Source organism: Parambassis ranga, chromosome 15 (assembly GCF_900634625.1).
Source record: "Parambassis ranga chromosome 15, fParRan2.1, whole genome shotgun sequence".
In the NCBI taxonomy this organism is placed as follows: Eukaryota; Metazoa; Chordata; class Actinopteri; family Ambassidae; genus Parambassis; species Parambassis ranga.
The window spans coordinates 7,713,479-7,735,101 of record NC_041035.1 but is presented as its reverse complement, the minus strand read 5'-3'; the positions used below and the strand labels follow the sequence as shown (position 1 = coordinate 7,735,101).

Sequence of the window (21,623 nt, the reverse complement as noted above, 5' to 3'; positions counted from 1 at the left end):
GATTAAAGGGTGCAAGCAAAATGTTGTATCTGTTAGTTACATGTCTGTCTCCATCAGGGAACCGATTCCAAGGTGCTGGTGAATAAATTGGCTGAACTTAAAGCAGAGAATAAACCATTTAGTTCTGTTCTCAAACAAGCCATCCAGGCTCTGGGTTCTGAGGAGGTACACACCTGTTTTTTGTTCTTATTTCCTATATATTAGCTGCTTTGTCTGTGTGCGTATTTTTTTTTCTAAGAGTTTTGTCGTCTGGTCAGAACATGCAGCATGCCCTTGAGCTGAAACAGCAGTACGAAGAGGGTATGACAGCTGGCAGCTATGCCATCCTCATCAGCCTGTGCTGCCGCCACAACAATACGGAGGAGGCGCTCAACCTGAAGAGGGAAATGTGAGTGGAACAGGATACTCGCACACCCACACACACACACACACTCACACATACACACAAAGGCTGCTCTGCGGCCAGTAGTAGGCCATTAAAGTTTAACTTGAGTGGTATTAGGGGAGACATTAATGCAGGGTCCAGCCGCTCTGTTGACTGGCTAAAACACAGGAAACTCTTCCCTCGTCCTCCCCTGTTTCCTTCTCTTCACTCACCACCTGGATCCAGCATCACACCCAACACTGAGAGATTACAATAGATGAGATGCATTATTGTAAGTGGAATACATTAATCAAGTTTGTCTCTCGCCACCACTGTCTCTGCTTTTAGGAGTCGGAAGGACTCGTCAGCAGCACTGGATGCCAGTAAATACGTTGCACTTGTCAAGACCTTCTCTCTAAATGACATGTTAGAGGGTAAGTTCACCTCAAACTGCACCCATCTCATGCCAGGCGTCTTCAAACTACTCATTTTGTTCACTAACTAAAGCAAATACTCAGTAGCATTCTGGATGATGAGTCAATTATCACATTTTTTTTTTTAATTTTTGTGTCAATTGACTAGTCCCAAGAGCAATCAATCCCCTCTGCCTTTTCTCTGGGCTCAAACCTAAAAAAAATATGTCCATATGTGTGGTTGTATGTGTGCCACCAACTGTCACAATCTGTCTTTCTCCCTCCCTCAAGCCGCATTAGCTGGCCATTTCCAGAATGCTACGGTGGGTTTCCTCCAGCCCATCGAAGACCCAATTACCATCAGTTTTGCCGCTCTGCTTTTTGCACTCAATGACAGGCAAAATGTTTCCCTTGTCTGTTCTCGCCTTCACTCTCCTCCCCTTTGCACGCTCTCTGTCTGTGTCTCTGTCTCTCTATCTGACCCTCTCTCCCCCATTCTGTCGCAAAGCGTGTCATTCTCTTATTCTCCCCACCCGCACACAAACATCCGCATCAGTGAGAAATGAGAGAGGGGGAAAATTACAGGACTGTGTGTATTTTTGCAGAATTATTGAAATCCGCCTTGATGCTAATGGCAGATCATGTCCACCGAAGTGCTTGAGCTTTTCACACACACACACGCAGTGACACACAAATTTGCATGTGAATTCAAGCAAAAGGCATTTGGTAGCCCAACGGTTTGTGTGTCCATCAGTGTGTGTGTTGGGGTGTGTATAGGCAGCGGTAACGCATTTGCCATTAGCCAGAGTGTGCATATGTAGGGGACGCTTGTCAGCCACATTAGCACACATGGCTAACCTTGATGTTAGCCTGTCCCCACCCAGACGCAGGTCTGCCAGGCTCCTAGCACACACCAGGCCCAGCTCAAGATCATGTCCACTGGCATTTTGCTTTATTTCTCATGCTCCCTAATGGCTTTGTTGTTTATGCCCTTGGTTCAAAGCCTCCTATCTCACCTTGCCAGAAAACTTTGTTTTTACCCTACTTCATCCTTTTGACTTTATTATCAGCACATTCCTTCCACCATTGCTCGGTGACAGTTCCTCTTAATTAATTCCTCCTCTTCTACCCAATTAATTTTCCTCTGCTGCTCACTCCTCATCTACATCATGGTCCTTTAACCTTCATGTGTTTTATACCATATCCAACCAACACTAGCAATGATCATGTGTGTTAGCTGTAAATGTACTACATATAGTATTTATACAGTAGACCAATGGACACACACACTGTTTCTATCTTACACCAACAAAAACTGAATGTAATGTTATCGAGGCCCATGGTGTCAGCCTAGTACATTCCTATAATGTTTGTATCAACATGTTTTTCCTCCTACTTTTACATAGTCAGTAGTCATAGAGCCACAGGTACCATCTTGGAAAGCACCATCTTGGATGTTCAGAAAGTTTTCCACTGGCAGGCTTTCTCTGCCTTGTTTAAATTCACACTTACTTTTTTCCCAGCACATGTAACAAGCAGGTACTTCTTTTAGTACCCCTCTTAATTAAAATGCAGCATTATAAATATATGAAGCTTCTCTCATTCCTTCACCACTTAGTATCAATGGTTTTATTTAGACAATTTTATACAAACACCATGTAGCCAAAGATGATTATGACAGTGAACTTGTATCCATGTTACTCTAAATAGTTTCTGTATATAAAATTAGCTCTGATCAGATTGTGTTCCTGTAAGTTTGTCTCTGCAAAGAGCCTGTAATTGTTCACCTCGGCCAGCACTGCCAGGTGGAAAAGTGCTACACTTAAATGTGCAGGTTATTATTTTTAACTGAAGCCTCTAATTTTCCAGAGTTAAAGCTGGTGGTAAACAAATAACGTGGAATTCAGCTTTTACTGCTGTAAGGTTATATAAAGGAAAACATGCCTGTAAATGCTTCTTTGACCTCTCAATGGCTTCAGAACTGTACAAATGTTTCTTATAAAAACACCCTTTTGGATAACATTTAATCTGTTGTAAATACACATCTCCTCTATCACTGAGCATCTCTTTGACCTGCCCTTGCACTCCTTCCTCCCTCTGTACCTCCTCCCACTTTGGTAAACACAACTTACTCTGGCTTCAGGTGATCTTGGACTTGTCTTCAGTGCTGTGCGTCTTGGGAAAGAGACATCACTAGCAGTCAAGCCATGGAACATTAGATGAACCATTGGGCTGTATGATGTTTGTTTACCTGGCCTGTCTGCCTCCCCATCCTTTTGATGTGTGTGTGTGTGTGGGTCTGGCTCGCTTTGCTGGCCATGCTGCTCGGCTGAGCTGATGGATATGCATACTGGCTAAACGGACAGATAAAGGGGGAGATGGAGGGAGAACACCATGGGGGGAGTGTGTAGACTGAAAGATGTAAGCTGGTGTAGCTCCATTTGGGCAGATCATCTTCAAGCCACTGGTCTCTGTGATTAACGGGTCTGTCAGAGAGTGATGGAGAGCGGTAGATGGAATAAGAGAAGCGCTGAGACAGAGCCAGAGTGAGACTATGTTACATCTGAGCTGATAAACAGTACAAACGTAACAACAGGTCAGGCCATTACATAGAAATTGTTTAACAGTGATACCTCCATGAGTGATCAGCTTGTTTTCCTGCTTTTGTTTCAGTGATACCTTCCACTCGGTCTATGTACTGTACACCTGGCAGAAATGGTTTCTTTAGGATATGTTTCTACTTTTAATTTAGAATTTCAGTCTTCTTTGTCTCTTTTCCGTTTGTAGTCTTGGCTTAACTATAAGTATTTGTATTCAGCTGAGCTTAGTGCACAGCATTACAGGAATACTTTCAACAAATACACTTCTACTTCTGAGAGAAAAAGTTCTCTGGAATGGCTTTTTCTCTCTGCAGCACAATTTTTAATCAAACGTATCTTTCAAAAGAAGTGGATCAACTGCAGAACTGAATAACTGCACCCTCCTGGCAGAGGAAAAAAAAACAGCATGACCCATCACTTTGGATCCCTTTGTAACGTCTCTCTGTTGTGGAAGTTCCTAAGGTCATGACCACAAAAGAAAAAAATTATTACTTCAGAGTTTTCATTCTTCATCAATCAAGTCAAACCCTCGTTCAACTAACTGAACTTATCCACCTAGAAAAGCTACATCTCCCCTGTTTGGGACTGTGTACTCCACTCCTGGTTACCCATACTCTACCCTCCACCCTTCCTTCGTCTACTTTTCCTCTGTCCCATTAAATCTGTGACAGCCTTTGGTTCCCATTGCCATAACAACTGGCACAGGGACGTGGAGAGATGGAGAGACAGACTGAAATTAGGATGCCAAAGCACTTACCAGTGGCCCCGCTCCGCAGCCCACATGTGTGTGTCTGTCCATGTGTTCCCTTAAGAGTGTAACACTCCTGTTTGAGGGGTTTCATTGTATTAACAACTATATTGAGTAGGTGTGGATATCATTACTACCACATTTGTTCACTTTATTTGTGTGCTTTTCAACAGTGAAAGGAGCAGGGGATTTTTTTTATTGAGTGAATTTTTAAAAGATGTGCCAATATTACCCTGCAGTTGGTGGCTTTATGCAGATTATTGAAATATATTCAGTGCTCCTGCATCCTCATCTCCTCCCTTCGTCTTGGTCATGCTGTATAGATTAGTATCTGTGGTGGAGAGTGCCTGTATCGCTGTCAGCCCATTAGCAGCTGTCTAAATAGACAGTAAACGCATCTTAATTACTTTACCCTGATACACCACATATACACACACGCAGCCCACTCCCTTTTCACCATTTAGCCCCTAGTGTTGGCCAGATGGGCGCGTGGCCCAGTAAAAAGCCCTCCATTACTGGCTGGACTTGACCAAACTGATCCACCCCTCAGCCCGCTTACTGAGGTCTCACTGGGGCCACAGCGGGCCCTTGTCGCCACATACCTATAATTTAGCCCCCCAAGTGCTTTCCACATGGCCACGGCAAAAAGCTGGCCTCCATTGTAGGGGTCCGGTAATTGTAGTCTCGTTTAGAAAACCGCAAGTAGCAATTAGCACAGAGTTGGCATTATACGGGGTTGGATTTGCATCCCAACTGGGCACAAAATGCTGTTTTAATATGGGTTTGTTTTCCCCACATGGAATTAGCTAAAGGGGCCTTTTATCATATTCACACACCCCACTCTTCTCCCAGCCAAGCTCTGCCCACCTCTCACTTTCCATCTCCTCTTGCCTCTGCATGATCTCTCTTTCTACTCTTGTTCTTTTGCTTTTACTTCTGAATCATTCACTTTGTTTGGAAGTCACACATTGACCTCGCCTTTCTGAAGTGTCACACACATCGAAGGTTGTAAGAAATAATTTTTCTTCACATAATGATTGTTGTCTTTATCTCTCTGTCCTTTCATCACAGAGGCCTTGGACATCCTGAAAGAGATGAAGGAGAAGGAAGTGGTGTTAAATGATACGCACGTCACCACACTTTTCCATACGCTCAATGCTATTGCAGCCAAAGGCGACCCTGCCTCTGTGCGACAGATGCAGGACACCATCTTTACCCTTGGTCTGACCAAGCCCACCACCAATCTCTGCTCACCTTTGGTTTCTGCTTACCTTGAGAGGTAAAAACTCTTTCCATATAAGACTCATAAAATTAAATCACTTGTGTTAGATTTCCGGTAATTTTCTGCTTTCATGGCTGAAGTTGTCTGCTAAGCAGCCAACACACTCACTTTTGTTTTGTCTCTGTCTGCCAAAGCCTGTTGCCAGGTGCATGCATGTATGTGTGTCTCAACGAGTCACTCATCCCTCCCTATGATCATAGCTGGGGTTACGTTCTGGGTCAGTGATTCAGACAGAGAGAGGATGTGGAAATTGCTCATTTATGTTGTGTGTGCGTATGCTTGTTAGAGCCAGGTTTTGTTTGTTTGAGGATTCGCCAGCTGCAACCTCTCCCATGAGCCCCCACCCCTGATCTTCTCAAACACCCGCTGCTATCCTCAGATTGTGCGTTTGCGCATATGGTGAGAGAGGGTCATTGATGCTCCTTCCCATATATGCAAATGTATTTTAGCAAACATTGGCTGTGGGGTCACTAGTATTGCCCCACACCTCAACTCTATTCAGCATGTATGTGTTATTCAGTGTGTGTGTGCGTGTGTTATATTTGTCAGAGGAGCTTTTAAGTAGATCAGCTCATTAGCATGTTAATTATGTACAGAGCTCTAATTGCTGGATTTACCATAACTGCGCGGTGCACCGTTAGGGGGCCCATCATCACAAATATGCACACTCACATTCTACACGTGCTTTCACACCTCTAGTGTACATGCAGCAGTAAAGGTAGACCTTTGCAAATGAAGCTTAAACACACACAGATGCTTACACACAAACACACAGTCACCGTCGCTCCCCTGCTGCTGTTTGTGTTGCTGTACGTCTGGTCGCTGGCACAAACAGAGCTTCCAGGTTCACTCGTTAATCACTGCTTCTGTGAGATTAGCAGGCTAATTTACTCCAGGGTCATCAACAGCAGCCAAAACACAAACGCACACAGCAGCTTACCGAAGCCCTGCGCACAAATCAAGTGCCAGTTGTACTTCCTCCAAATGATACTGCAGTGAACACACACTAATCAACACAAGAGAACAAGATAGCTGCTGGTATTCTACCATCATCTGTCATGTGATTGTTAGTGTTATTTGTCTGGCAGCTCGGTCAAAAAAACCTAATATGCAGATTAAATTTGTTGGAATAATTGTCCTTTTTTGAACAATTAATAGCAGCAGCATAGCAAGTCCTTTTTTCGAACACCACCCTGCAGAAGTTTGTTAAAGCAACGCTCAAATTTTCCAACAAGGCCTGCATGGCAGGAGAAGAAAGAAAAGTGTTTGTCAAACAAAATGAGAAAAAGGGGGTGGAGTGCAGGTTTAAAGCAACATGTTCCCTTAATTGCTCAATGATTTATCTCCAAACTCAAACTATGTCACGTATGAATATCCATGAAATAATTACAGACCTTATTCATTGCCTTTAGATTTCTTTGGTACTCGGGTAGGTACATGTTTGGCAGCAGCACTGATAATTTCAGATAATGCGGAGGAATGTAAAGCAGTGTTTCAGCTGTGCTTCAGGACAGGTTCGAGTACCACAACACTTGACTTTTGCACTCCAGCTAAATCTCCCTGCTCTCTTCTCTCTCTTTTTTTATTCTTTTATCTTTATCCGTTTGTATCCACCTCTTCATTCCGTCAGTCAGTGGACAAATAGACAGTGCGGCAGGAGAAGGAGGTGGAGGAGGAGGGATGGAGGGAAGCGATAAAAAGAGGACAAAGCAGGCATCACTCCCGCCTGCACCCATCTCATCGCTGCGTCAGCGCTAATGACTTAATGAACACTTCTCCACCAGATTAGCCCTTGACAGCCCATCATATGCGCCGCCCCGTTAGCCTTTATGCCCGTCCGCTCAGTATTGTGTGTGCTAACCTGCTACCACGCTAGCTGGCAGCTAGCTTGAATTGCCACATCCTCATAGGAGTGATTAGCGACAGTAAATGGTAATGAGTCCAACAAAATGAAGAGGTTGGCAGGACATGTATGATAAGACGACATCAGTGATGATGGAGGAGGAGTAGAGAGCTGAAAAGAGTTGAGGAAGAATGCCTCATTCACTCCCACTCTTTAAGGCCTTAAAGAAAAAGAAACTAGATAAATGGCAGCTTGAATTGAAAAAAGGAAGTTAATAGATGAACAATGTAGAAAAGATGTTAAAAGATAAAGTTCAGCCTGTGTCATCTCCGTTTGGTATTTAACTTGTGATCTTAAAGCTACACTAATCTGTATTTTGTATGTAAACGGTGACTGTTTGTAGAGACGTTTATACAGAGAAGACATATCATTGGTATCTTATTGATTTATTTTTCAGCTCCCCTCATATCTGCTTTGCTTCTTGCAAAGGGAGGCAATTATTTTTTTTAGGTAAATGCCAGTAATTCATCAGTGCCACATAAACAAACCTAGTGTGTCTGTGTAGCCATAGAGCAGCTGATCATTTGCATGTTTGATGTATAAACCAAAATTGTGCTTAATGCAACTTTACACGCGCATTCACGTATGTGGGGTGAGAACATTATTATTAATAAGTAAGTGCCATTCTCAAATACATGTAACAGCGGGCTAGTGGTGTCATGATCACAGTCTCATTTGCGTTTCAAGACACAGACACCTTGTTCTCCCTCACGCGGGGACAGTGGCTTGATAACAGGCCTGTCCATCTCTTCCGAACAAAAGAATGGGACGGAGAAGGAGGGTAAGAGTGAAGGGGGTGTGGGGGGGGGAGTAAGATGAGACAAAATGAGCTTCCTTGTCTAATCCTTCAGGTTTCCACCGAGCAAAGCACTCGTTATTTTTTCAGGGCTTAATTGGCTGGAAAGTGGCTGACATGCAAAGTTGGGGACATTAACAGGGCTGTGCGCCGCAGTAAATGGCAACGCAAAGTGACAGTTAAATTGTACCTAGGGGAAATTATCCATCTTTCGACATCTTTAGCTTTTTTTTTTTTTTTTGAAGGGGGGGTGAAGGGAGGAAGGCGGAGGGGGTGTAATTGCAAAGCCAGGCCTTTTTCTGCAAAGTGACTTTTTTTAAGATCTCATTAGGAAGCAGGGATTATAAGACGGTGTGGAGGAGCTTGATGGAGGGATGATGAAGCGGACCATGATGAAAAAGCATCAGCCTAAAGCTTTTGTGTATGACTTCAAATGATTGCATATATATAACGTACATAGCACAAACATTTCCCCCTCGTTGGTCTCATTCTTTCTCCACACTCTTTCACTCATTTTCAAAAATCTGTTCTGTGTTGTTCGGTCAGACTGTTGTGTGGTTGAACAGCCTGTTGACTGGCGCTTCTAAATAATGTTGTCCCTCTTCATTTCAATTAGCGGACCCCTTTGCCTTTCCACTCTAATCCCTTCTTCCTCCCTCCATCACTCTCTCCTGCTCCTGCTGTTCAGCAGCTAAACTCAAGGTCATATCATTTGCTGTTTTTCCCCCCTTCCAAGCCGTTGGTCTTTTTGGGCTTATTTCACATATCTGCTTGTCTAATTGATTAGAGGAGAAAACACTTGAGAAATTATACCTGTTCACTCTCAATCTGTCTCTTTCTCACTCACTGGCTCTGCTCCCTACCTCCCCCCTCAAGTGCCCTATCTGCTTTGACCTCTGTGTGATTGGCATCCTAATTACCCAATCAACAGATTGATGGCAGCACTGTCACAATACAGGGGATTGAAGTGGTCTTTCTTACTCAACCCCTTTTCCTAGCTTGCTTCCTTTCCCCATCTCTCTGTACTCCTCTCGCTATCACTCCATCAGGCGCACTCAGCCTGCCTCGGCACGCTTTTATTTGTTGCATAGTCTGTGCCAGAAAAGGATGACATGAGAGGAAGAGAGCGAGCTGCGCATGCATTTGGGAGGTCTAATGTTGTTACCATATTTCTGTTAAATTGCTCAGCTGGGGGGCAAGGTCATCAGAGGGGTGTAAGTACTGACAGCATGAAATCAAAAATAGACGATGGTGAAGAGGAAAAGAGAAGGACGGAAGTAAGAGTGAAGAGGAAATGAGGACAAGGTTAAAGGGGGTCAGAAAGGACAAAAGGGAGAAACAGCACAAGATGTTTGCAGGCGTAAGAGGAGCTGAGCAGAGAGGGTAAAGATCAGCAGAGTCCTTTTATCTGTTGCATTGCTTCCCCTCTAAAAGCCTGTCCGAAGCGATATTAGCCCCTCACAGACAGGTGTGTGAGTGTGCCTGATTGTGTGAGAATGATGTATTGGGGCCAAAAGGCTTCATCACCTACAGTTGTGCTGTCATGATTTCAAAGGCCTGTATTGTTGAGGCAGGTCATAGTGCTTGAATAGAAGGTCACAGGGTTAACACTCCATGATACACCTGCTATTCTCCACAATCCTGTACATTACTGATTGGACAGACCTGTCTCTAAGGCTCTTTCTCCCTCTCTGTTTGTCTACACCTGTGTGTCTGCAGTGAGGACTTGTCCGGAGCTCTCGAAGCAGCACTAGAGTGCCAGAAACGCTACAACCACCTGCCTCGCATCCACGATATCATCGTTGGTCTGGTGGAGAAAGGAGACACGGATCTGCTACAGAAAGGTTACACTTCATCTAAACTCTCATCACACTCTTATCAAATAGTTCCTTTTCCATCTTTCCAACACTTTTTTATCTAAAAAAAATGTATTTTTTTAATTTATTACTATGTCACTAATAAAAAAGCAACCATTGGCCTGTTTCAGCTTCTTAGATGTTGGGATTTAAAAAAAATTATATTTATAAATATCAAATATCAGTATCAAATCAGTATCAAATTAGGTTTTCCTCTTTTCCAAATCTCTGCTAGTACTAAGCCCAGATCCATTGCTTAATTTTATCTTATTCCTTTTTGCTTTTATTTGTTTTATAGAACATAACCTCTGAATCACATCTTTATCGCTATTGAAAATCCGCCTCCTACTATTGATCTTAGTCACTTTCCTTGACCCAGGGAAGAGGAGACATTTTACAAATTTTGCCCCATTTTACGCTTTCATGAAAGCTAAATAAAAGAAAAGATCAGGATAGCATTTGTGCTTGTCCAATTCCATACTGATCAGTTAAAAAGTAGTGGTGGCGCTTCACAACTATATCCACTATCTCCACTTTAGCTTGATCCAACTTTGTTTCTCCTGATTGACTCCCAACCCTTTTTATTCATTTTTCTGTGGGTATAGGTAGTGCTATTCCAAAGTGCCTATTCAGTGTTTGCATTAAACAATTCCAAAAGTGCATAAGAGTAGCAGTGAGTGAGAAAGGTTTAAACCGGGGTTGAGGTGAAGCACCGCAGCCAATCACAAGCAGAGCAGCCTCCCTGTATGTTGACGGCACTGTGGCGAAAAGGTCAAGTTCAATGTGCTGCAGGGGCAAGTGGCTCTGAAGTACATAAAGGTTGAAACCGTGCAGTGGAGCACCTCTCCACCTCCCCTCTGTCGGCTTTCATCCCCCTACACCCCAAAGGTGACAAACCCTCAGAGTCAGTCACAGCCCCCTCGAAAACAAAGTAACTTTTTTAATTGTCTAACAGCGAGCAGCATATAAACTATGGCCAACCATCAACAAATCTTACAAAAACAAATTATTTTGTCTCCCACTCCATCATAAAAAAGCTGAAGAGAGGCATGGCTTATGACATAAACCTTGAGTCACACTCAACGTGACGGCATTGCGAGTACCGCGGATTGCTGCATCGTGGCTTTTTCCTCTGGACACATGCTGCTGCGGTGCAAGGATAGTCAAAAAATGTACCTCCAGAAATAAAAACTGCAGCTTCAAACTTCCAGCAGCCTTGACCTTCGGTGGTCCGAAACACATTAAACGCATGACACTTGTCAAAGCATCGTCACTCACATTTATGACCTTGGCTTAAATTCAAGCATCAATGGAAAAATGTAATGTAGGGTCCTGTGATGTTTGGAAACCATAGCAACCACTGGGCTATTTTCAAATTAGTGGACACAAAGACATGATTTAACCTGGAAACACTTACATTCTGCAACATCAATCGACAAATTAGGATTTGTTGAAAATAAAATGTTAGTCCAACTTGTGAGGAAGTCTGATTAAAGTGCAAAAGGAAAAATTGCAACACACTTTTCTTTCTTTAAAATTGAAATGAGAGCAAGTGGAGGGAGAGGGATTATTATTCCGTCCTGTGCTTTGCTGAATTTGCAGGCCCATTTGGTGTGTGTGTGTACGTGTATGGTACCTGTGCTGATGCTGCTGGACAGAGATAGTTCATACCGCTGAGCAGAGCGATTTAGAAAGTTTACCAGGAGAGCTTAGAGGCTTTCATTTGGGACTTGTGTATTTGTTTGAGAGCAGATGTGATATGGCTGCTTTGTGCTCGGGACATTGTGCCAAATAATGGAATCAGAAGGAAATGATGAAGAGTGTGGTGTGTTTGTTTACCTCAAAGGCATTTTTATTCATGACCTTTCTCTGTCCTGTTTCTCTGTCTGTCTACAGCCATGGACTTTGTGAGCCAGGAGCGAGGAGAGATGACTATGCTGTATGATCTGTTCTTTGCATTCCTACAAACAGGCCGCTACCGTGAAGCTCGTCAGATCATCGAGGTAAACACACACACAAAATACAACTCAATAATGGAAGCAGGGTTGGTGAGTTAATACTGCTTCTCCCTGCAAACATCGTATCCTACATTTCAAAAAGTTTCTTGAATTAAGGTGTTATTTTGTTAAACCAGGTGAAGTTTTAGGAGAAAGGTCTGGGAATCTAATCTCCCTGAGGTGTAAGCTGTCAAGTACTGAAGTTGACTTTCTTTATTTGAAGGGTTGTTTTTGACTGGCTTCTGCATGCTCTCATGTCTTGAGCTACAGGGCACATGCTATAAATGGCATTGCCAGCATCTTTTTTGTCAATCTGACCTGAATATCTGATGAATATTCATATCTTTATGATCTTAAGGCCTGCTATAAACCCTGTAGATTAGTGTGAAAAAAGGAGAGTGGCAGAGCGGAAGGATAAGAAGCGATTTCCACATGGATAATACATGGATGGGCAATCTGGGACTGGACAGCCAGACAGAGAGATTGATGAACAGATGAACTGAGGGATGAGCCTGACATCAGAGGAGAGAAACAAGGCCATTATGTTGTCTGATCAGGATGAGAACAAAACAGAGGAAAAAAAACACCTTAACTCCCTGACATCTCTCTCTCTCGCTGTCGTGTCCTGGTATGCACTAAAATGGGGATTTGTCCCTCTTAGGGATTTCCAGACCCTCTTAACTATTATCGACATGTTACTGTGGCTCTCATTCCCCTCCTGGTAGATTGTATGGCTGTTATCCTACATATAATCAGTCAGCTATGTGCCAGTAATGTGTGAGATTGTTGGTGCCTTGTAAAGACTAGATGTACAATTGAGAAAGACATTTTAAACCCAACCCTTCACATTACACAGATATCAAATCCATTGTTCATGAATGCAGCTTTGAAACTAATTCAGTTGTGAGCAGTTGAAAGTTCTTAACTGAAAGTTCCCCTCTAAACTGCCTTTTTTTTACTAACATGATGATGAAGGCAGTGCTCAGGTGATATAACTACAATAGAATCAATATCTATCACTTAAATATGCATACACACACGCACACTGAAATGCAAAAAAACTATTTTTTTTTTGCCTTTGAGAGCGTCAAGTGGCAGTACAGAGTGGTGTCTCTCTTTAGGCTGTGTTTGGTATAATTGGCAGCTGATTAATCACAGCTAATTAAATGTAATGATAGAGAAAGGTGGCCAATTTTGTGCTAAATGGTCGTGGATAGGTAGGGGATTGTCAGGTGGCCAGGCCTATTATTGCAGCATGCACGTGTGTGTGTGGTGGTCAAGGTTAGGTAGTATTGCTAAAGAGTGGTAAGCCATTATGTGTTTTTGTGTTAGGGAGAGGGTTCTAGCTGTGTGTGTGGGGGGGGGGCTAAGTGGCCAGGTGATTAGTGGAATCAGAACATTAGGAATTGAGATGGAGAGGGTTTGTTAAGTGGAGGTAGGATGAGGTCGCCTCTTGCTTTTTCTTTTTGTGTACGTGAACGTAAGAATGAGGGATGTGTAAAAATGTTGTATCTAAAGGCCACACAGGACTATTAAAGAGGCAGCTGCGTGTTTGAGGATTGTCTTTATAATCTGACCTGCTTAACATTTTTTCATTATCTCTCTTTGAAAGTGAGAGTGTGTTTGTGATGTTTTTGTTTCGCCTTCTTATGATCTACACGTGTGTGTGTGTGTGTAAATTGTGTGCCTTCTTATTTCTGAGGATTTTGTTTTCAGCACAGATTAGGGAGATTTGTCCTGACGGATTCAAAATCCCCAACATATTCATGTGTGTGTGTTTGTTTTCTTTGAGCCCTCAAGACTTTACCAAGTAAAAGGAATCGGAGGCAAAAAAAAAAAAGATGGAGCACTTGCACTGGGCCTTATTCTCTAAGAAGATTAGACAGACTGAGAGAGAGAGAGAGTGCAACACATTTTAATTTGTCCCTTTGGCTGGTTGGGTAAGAACATAATGCCTTTGCCTGGGACAGCTAGAGGGATGGATAGGCAGGGGAAAAGACAGGAGGAGCAGGAGAGATTTGGAGGAAGAGGGGAGGAATTGAGAGAAGTGGGGATTGAAAGAGGAAAAGATGATGGCAGTGAGTGAAAAGGATGAAGGCTGTCTTTTTCTTTACTTTCCCTCCCACTCACGGTATGATGGGCTCCCATCAAAGAGGCCAGCGGGGATTGAACACTGTTGATCCTCGTTCAGATTAACATCCTGCCAGATCGGCCTGTGTCCCCCTTTTTCTTCTGCTTCTTAGCCAGATTACCAGGAAGAGAGGGAGAGAGTGAGATTTCTTAATCCTAGTCTTATTCAGTTTGTTTAAAAAAAAAACCCAGGAGACAGATGAAATCCTGATCGCTGTTATTCCATGAGCATAATCGTCTAGTCTCCCCACATATCAGGCACACCATAACTACATGAGACTGCAGATCAATCTATGTCAGCCATGGCAGCCCACACACTCTCTACAGTATCGGCACATATAACTGAATTCCCTTAAAGTAAAAGCTCCCAAAAATGTCATGACGACAACAGCTGGAACCTCAGCAAACACATATTAAACCTCACAGGTAATTTTTGTTTCTCTATTTTAACCTTTCGCTTTAGAGCTGGTCTTTAACATTTGCAAGAAGGTTGGATTCTTTTGAGAACATAAGAAACTGAAACAAAGTGTGACTCTGTTCATGACAGTAACAAGAAGTGACCTGCTCCGAACACATCCGACTGCATTCATCGCCTCGTAGCTTGTATGCTTTGCTGTGAATCAATTCAAGGCCAAACAAACATCATTGTTACAGTTCTTACCCTGGTTTACAGTTAAAGCCACTGAAAAATATGTGTGGTGTAAAATTGTTGTACTCACATAAAACCACCTTTGTAAACACGTTTCATTTTTGCAGCGATGTATCCACCTATATTGATTCTTTAAACGACTCTATGATTAGTGTGCATCAAATAATGGCAACTCTTAAGCACCTCTTAGGCTACATGGCTTTGTATGGATCAATAGGCATTTATCCTTTGGATGCTGCATTAATAGTTTAGAGCTGTGTTACCCGATGTTGGAAACGTTAAGAAGATGTATGCTAAGCAGGATCTATTTTAGCATAATGCTTGTGTTCGATATAACTGTGGGTGTTTAGTGCAGTGCTCTGATGCTGTTTTTGCTGATTTCTGATCTGTTTTTCCTTGTGTAGACCCCTGGGCTGAGGGCGAAGCCAGGTCGCTTGCACTGGTATTCAGAGAAATGCATTTTTCATAACCAGGTAAGACACCCACACGAGGCATAAAAAAAGAAAAAGTCAAGGTCACAATGGATGAAGCAAAAAAGGGAGTATGGTAAACATAATGTAAAACTTGAAATTCAGATGTACAGTGTTTATTGTGATTGTGTGTATAAGATGGAGGCCTTGGAGCAGATGGTGGAGATGACAGCCAAGCTGTTCGAGTGCGACAGAGATGAGATGTACTGTTACGTCCTCCGGCTCTGCAGTAAGTCTCTTTCTTTCTTCTTTGGTTTGGTTTGTATATTTCGACTTTCCCCTGTCCTTCAGTCTCCCTTCTCCCTCCGTGACCTTCCACCTCTTGAGTGTAAAGTATATTTTCAGATTTTCAGCGCATGACAGAATAGGACATGGCATAAGTACGCAGAAGACATGGTGTGATTGCTGCAGTGAAGAGAAGAGCAGATAGCAGTTGTGATTGGAGTGTTAAAGCTGATTGTCAACTCATTATCCTTGCTTCCCCTCACCTCTCTCTCTCTCTCTCTCTCTCTCTCACACACACACACACACACACACACACACACACACACACACACACACACACACACACCACTAGTTAGTGTGTCTGACAAATTACAGCATAGTTGAGGGTCAGTCAGTTGATCAGATTAGTGCTTTGATTGCCTTCTCTCAGCATGGAGTGCTTTGTCAGAAATTGCTCTGTTATGGGTTGTGTGCTTAGCTGACGATACAGCCACATAGGTCTGTGTATTCTCGCTTCCATAACAAATCACACACCTGTTCTCAGTTCCACTGATTTATGTCTGGTTGTTTCTTTTTCAGAGGAGACAAATGACTGGCAGAAAGCAGTGTCTGTGTGGACTAAGATGCAGGAAGAGAATGTCATTCCCAGAGAAAGGACCATGCGTTTGCTGGCAGACATCCTGAGGAACAATGGCCAGGAGGTGCCCTTTGAGGTGCCCGAGGTAAAAAAAAACAAAAAAAAACTACCTCTTTAGAATATGTACATTCCAATAATGCTCATTAGGTTGATGTGTTATTCAGAAGAATAACTGCCTGGAGGACCCTGAGGGAGAGGGGGAGAGTGAAGAAGGCAGGTAAATGTGAAGGGAAAGGGCACAAGATTCTCCAGAGAACCGGAGGAGTCTGAAGGTGCCTTGGGTCAGTAATGATTAGTTGAAAAGCTGTAATGCCCACTTGTAGGCACTTCATTTGAACCTTTGTATTGGTGTGGTCCTTGGTAATTAAAGTACCAATGGCAACAGAGGAGGTTTAATTTTTTTTAAGGTTATTAAAATAAAATATATTTTATAAAAAACTAGAATGCCTAACGATACTGATGTTTTGTTTATGGGTTTTGGGCACATAGAATATATTTTTTTCTTTACTTCAATAAAATCATACTCAATGAATGAAGATGCTCTCCTTTTAGAACACAATGGTCTCATTTGCAGTTATTTTCACTCTGATGACACTACAGGTTTTTTTTTTGCTCAGAATAAAAACTGTTGCTTAGTGAATATATTAACCGAAGAGCGAGTTGCCCTCGGCCTCCGTTTGTAGGAGCTAACCCTGAAAACCCTCTGAAAACTCTTATCAGCTGCTCTCCATGCAGCCCCCCCCCCCACTCTGCTCCACTTTAAGCCTCTGTTCATTACATGCAGAGGAAACAGGATTGAAGCTCTGATCTGAAGTGTAGTCAATCAGACTGGTTGGCTGGTGAAAGGAATTACAGCTTGATCTGTCTATAAATCTGTAATGCCAGACTAATTTACCCTGCGGCTAAATGCTACCATATGGCTGCCGCTTGATGCTCAGCTGTATGTGCATGTAGGTTCAGCTATAGCAAATTTACGTTTTTAAATAAGCTGAAGACAATGGGGAGTTTTGCTTCATTTTCTGTTGCCCCATTACTCCGCGCTGCATGTTGTTCTTCATCTTTGCTAAGGCAGCTCCGACCGCCCGAAGCATGATGAGACAGGAAGTGATTGCTGCTGCCCGAAGCCATGAACTTGGTGACCCAAGGGGCTCTTAAGTTGACACCCCCACCTTCTTTAACACACACACTCAAACATACACACTTTTCCTTTGCCCCTGGGGTGCCAGACCTAATTTGCCCCTAGCCAATACAGCTTAACCCCTCCCCTTACTGCAACACGGGTGACTGAGCAATACAGGACCCTGCCCTGCATGCCCCGCGTTACTGTTCTGTCATACACACACACACACACACACACAGCTCATTTCCAGTTGAACATGGTTTCCAGCTTTAATACTACATCAGACCGAGTTTTAACACTATTTTCTATGTGTGTTACAGACCTGGTATCAACAAGCTGCCACCACACAGCAGGTCAAGCCGGAAGCAGATACACATGGTACTAACTACAACGTCCGCCTGTTGTCGCTCTGTAAGAAGGGCAAGGCCAAAGGTAAGCAGCAGGAGGTATTACTACTGTTGTTCTTCATGATACAAAGCTGGTGTGAAATACTTAACCCATCTGAGAGGTGTTCAGTTTCCATTACCCGGCTCCCAAATCTTTAAATTTAGGCTGTGCTATTACAGAGCAGAAAAAAGCACAATAAATCCTCACTCTGTGGCCAGTTTTTTAGTTCTGGTTCCAAATTACGAGAAAACCATTGACTCCGGACCATCTATGTTGCCATCCACTGGTATATTTCACTCCCACTGCTTATTTGTGCTGTGCAGCTTGCATTAATTGGCAATCTGCTTAAAACAGTTTTTTTTATCCTGCTGAGGCAACCACACAGTGTAATTATGGACCAAGAATTTAGCTAAATAAGAAAAAAGGCACAGTGAAATGCATGCTGTGATAGAGACAGGAGGTATGTGATAACCATCCAAATACTGAGACTATGACACATTGAGACTATAGGAAGCTATATGGTCATCTGATGTGTACTTTAATCAAAGAACGCTGTATTTAAAATGTATCATTCGAAAATACTTCCATAGATGTTATGAAAGAGAAATTATAATGTTACCATTACAAAGGCAGGTTACTCCAGTAATCCAATAATATGAGAGTTTATCATGTTGTCCAATCTGACCCATTTTTTCTTGTTTCTTTGCAGAAGCATATGGGATACTGAAGGAAGCTGATAAGAAGGGCGTGACACTGGGCTCCAGTCCTTACGACCACCTGATCCGTGCCCTGTTGTCAGAGGGATCCGTTGAGGATGCCATGGTAGTCAAAGAAATGTAAGTGTCTTCAGATCTCATTCTGTTACCAGCACCTCTGTAAAATGTAACACCCAATGACTGGGCAACCAGCAACCTGCCATAATTCCTCAAATGGCCACTCTAGGCTAAACAGTTAGTCAATTTATCCATTTAATTAATATAAAGCTTTAATGGAGACGTGGTTGCTTTATTAGGTTTGGCGCCACACAACATAAGCCTCCTATTTACAGATTTGACTGAAAAGTATTTGTCTGAATCAGCAATAAAGAGCAGCCATCGACTTTTACTGTCTTCAATTGTTTCAGATTACCTTAAATTTACAATAGTTAATGTCAGTGAAATATCCACTGTGAGACTGCAGCAGTGTGTTTCACTTATAAGCTTCCAAAAACACCATATTCATCATGTAGTGTGCTTAATACTCTGCCACTTTCCCTGCCTCTTCTCCTTATGGCAGTGGGTCACCTCAGGCTAAAACTCGCGCTCCTTCATAGACATGAGGATTATAAAGTGATTGTGTGCTAACATACTCAGCCCTGCTGGACATGAACAGTGGTTCTTTCTAAGCCCCAAGATACACAGGCTTGGATTTCCAGATTAAATTTGGTTTTGTGCAGAGCGGGTGACTTTGTGCAGAAACATCAATCTTATTCCTATTAGTAATGTATCATGTGTTGTGTTACTGGGGCCATATCAGGCCTTGAGCCTGGAGACAAATGGATGGACGGACAGAGGTATTAGAGATCTGAGCTTAGCACAGTTCTGATCTTCTCTGCGGTTTGTCTTTTTCGCTAATCTCCTTTTTTCAGCTTTGTCTCATTTTTTTGTCTTTCTTTATATCACTTTCTTTCTGTAGAGACGCAAATAGTTAATAACATAATGACATGCAATGAAATAAGAGCCGGAGTCACTAATTTGTACAGAAAGAGAAAAAAAAAAAACATGTAAAAACATCTATCTACACTATCAGCCTCTCCTCTCTTTTTAGCTCTCTACATGGTTCACTCTCTTATATTGTGAGAAATAATCATATCAATTTTAGACCCATGTTTCTACACAAGGCAATACAAGTGATAACCCATCTCCAGTCTCTGTTTGAATTGGTTTATGGCATCCCTGCCTGGATAAAAGCTTACTTTATCAGCACTCTTAATGAGAAGTGAAATGAGCTGAGAGGAGAGTCAGGGAAAGATGGAAATGGGAAGGAAAGGCTGCAGATAAAAGGACCTAAACGGGGAAAAGAGGAGTGAATAAGGAGAAGAGGGCTAGATTTAATCATGTACAGGGATAATGAAGACGCTACAGGCATTAATTCTCAGTGCATGCGTGTGTGTTTGTTTTTGGGTAATCTGTACAGAATTGAGCAGCAGGGTGCTTATGGTGAGATTAAGGGATTGAGAGAGAGAGAGAGAGAGAGAGAGGAGGAAGTGAATGATGGATTCACTGGAGAAGGTGAGAGTGGTTTGTGTGTGTGTGTGGAGAAGTGGAGAGAGATTTTCTCCCACCTGATAAGAATAATTCTGACCCCACACCCCCACTGCTCAGTCTCCACGGCAATCCGACGGCGACCCTGTTACCGCTCCAATCTTTGCCATGACCCTGTCACAGCGGCTGCCGGATGCTACTTGGCCTGGTGTCGCCACGGTGATAAGGATTGCCAGCCCGATGCTCAATTGAGCGGACAGATTAATCTGGTTGCCAGGCTATAATAATAAATAAAAAAAAAGGCAGGAGGCAAGCTGATTGAGGTTTTAGTGGCAAAGAAATGAAAGGGAGGAGGGCTGGAAACGACAGCCAACAAAGTGAATAAAAGAGGAGGTGATGAGGAGCAGGAGCAGCTCTGAGACCTCAATATTAAAGCAGTTTCACACACGGTCATAATACCACACATGGACATACAAAACGTAAAGGAGCTCAGCAGGAGGGATCATCACATATATACAGTGACTGCAGTTCACTGTGTTGCTGTATGTCTGTATTGTTTTCAGGTCACAGCAGGTGCTTTACTAGAGGCTCAGACTTATCTTTCAGATTTGTTCCCATTGTCTTGTGTTTCAGCTCATGTGTTTATCCTCTGTGTCAGTGGAGTTTAATGCTTTCCTAATGTGATGCCACATAATGGCACAGAAATCAAAGCCTAAGATGCACCGCAGATAGTAACTCAACATCTCATCACAGATTATAAAGCGTTGCTTTTAATGCTACGCTACAGTATCAGCTTTTAAATGGACATGCTTCATGACTTTGCTATGGATTAAATCTTCTGTTGTTTATGTGCATATGTAATTTAATTTAAGATATTTGTTATTTTCATAAAGGTGGCCCAGCAACATGTGGATTATGGGACACACAATAATACCTCTTGTGAATTAAGACTTGCTTCTGATGAGCTGTTTTTCTCCTATTGTCTATTTGTTCCACAGATTTTCTTAGTTAAGTAAATGAACTGTAAGAGCAGGACATTTTTGCAGACTTCTAGAATTTCAGTATTGCTGTCAGACTAATGCTGCATTTAAGATAATCAAAATGTTGTTAGCCATCTTTAGCAGGAACAGTTGCTAACAGAACTATTTATAATGCATTATGTAGTATTTTGTAACTGATTTAAAGTGATGAAAATTTGACAAAAGAGCTAATAACATTAAATTAATGTATATTAAAACACATTTTGGTTTTTAACATATATTCTGTAGTTTCTTTTGCAAAGATGAGCATTTTTTTACCAGGTTCACATGCTGGCAATCCTATCCTAGAAAGAAAATAAAATGTGTCTCTCTGTTTCAGTGCTGAGACTCGTGTGCCCGGCTTCAAGTTGAGTGAAGTCGCTAACAGTTTGCTGATCATTACATACAGCAAGAGAGGCCAGCTCAAAGGTAAGACCCAGATATGTGCACGCACATGCTGTAGTGTAATCTGTGTATACACACACTCACTTTGATATGCTCCCCCACAGATGCTCTTGAGAAACTGAAGTCAATGATTCAGGTGGACCATATGCCTATGCATCTTTCCGTCACCAGGCTGGTTCAGGCCCTGGGTAACCAAGGTGATGTGGCAGGGATCCAGGAAGTGGAATCAATCGTTAAAAGTCTTGGAACAAGCGTCAATATGTCCAGCATGTTGTTCACCAACAACAAAGCGCTGGCACATATCAAGAAGTAAGACCAATAAGTCTTTGGTGTCTGTATTCCTTATTGCAGGTGTTATACTGATGACATCATTTTGTTA

The 21,623-nt window shown here is 42.5% G+C and overlaps 1 protein-coding gene across 1 annotated transcript in view; it reads left to right on the top strand.

Annotated features, from left to right (window-relative positions):
* The window catches only part of lrpprc (leucine-rich pentatricopeptide repeat containing), a 43,713-nt gene that overhangs the window by 13,727 nt on the left and 8,363 nt on the right, over positions 1 to 21,623 (top strand). The window contains exons 20-32 of the mRNA XM_028423411.1: positions 58 to 165; positions 258 to 388; positions 713 to 798; positions 5,197 to 5,404; positions 9,826 to 9,950; positions 11,859 to 11,965; positions 15,143 to 15,211; positions 15,347 to 15,437; positions 16,013 to 16,155; positions 17,511 to 17,622; positions 18,287 to 18,413; positions 21,180 to 21,268; positions 21,349 to 21,553. Coding sequence (XP_028279212.1) covers positions 58 to 165; positions 258 to 388; positions 713 to 798; positions 5,197 to 5,404; positions 9,826 to 9,950; positions 11,859 to 11,965; positions 15,143 to 15,211; positions 15,347 to 15,437; positions 16,013 to 16,155; positions 17,511 to 17,622; positions 18,287 to 18,413; positions 21,180 to 21,268; positions 21,349 to 21,553 — 1,601 coding nt within the window. The remainder of the gene's footprint in view (positions 1 to 57; positions 166 to 257; positions 389 to 712; positions 799 to 5,196; positions 5,405 to 9,825; positions 9,951 to 11,858; positions 11,966 to 15,142; positions 15,212 to 15,346; positions 15,438 to 16,012; positions 16,156 to 17,510; positions 17,623 to 18,286; positions 18,414 to 21,179; positions 21,269 to 21,348; positions 21,554 to 21,623) is intronic.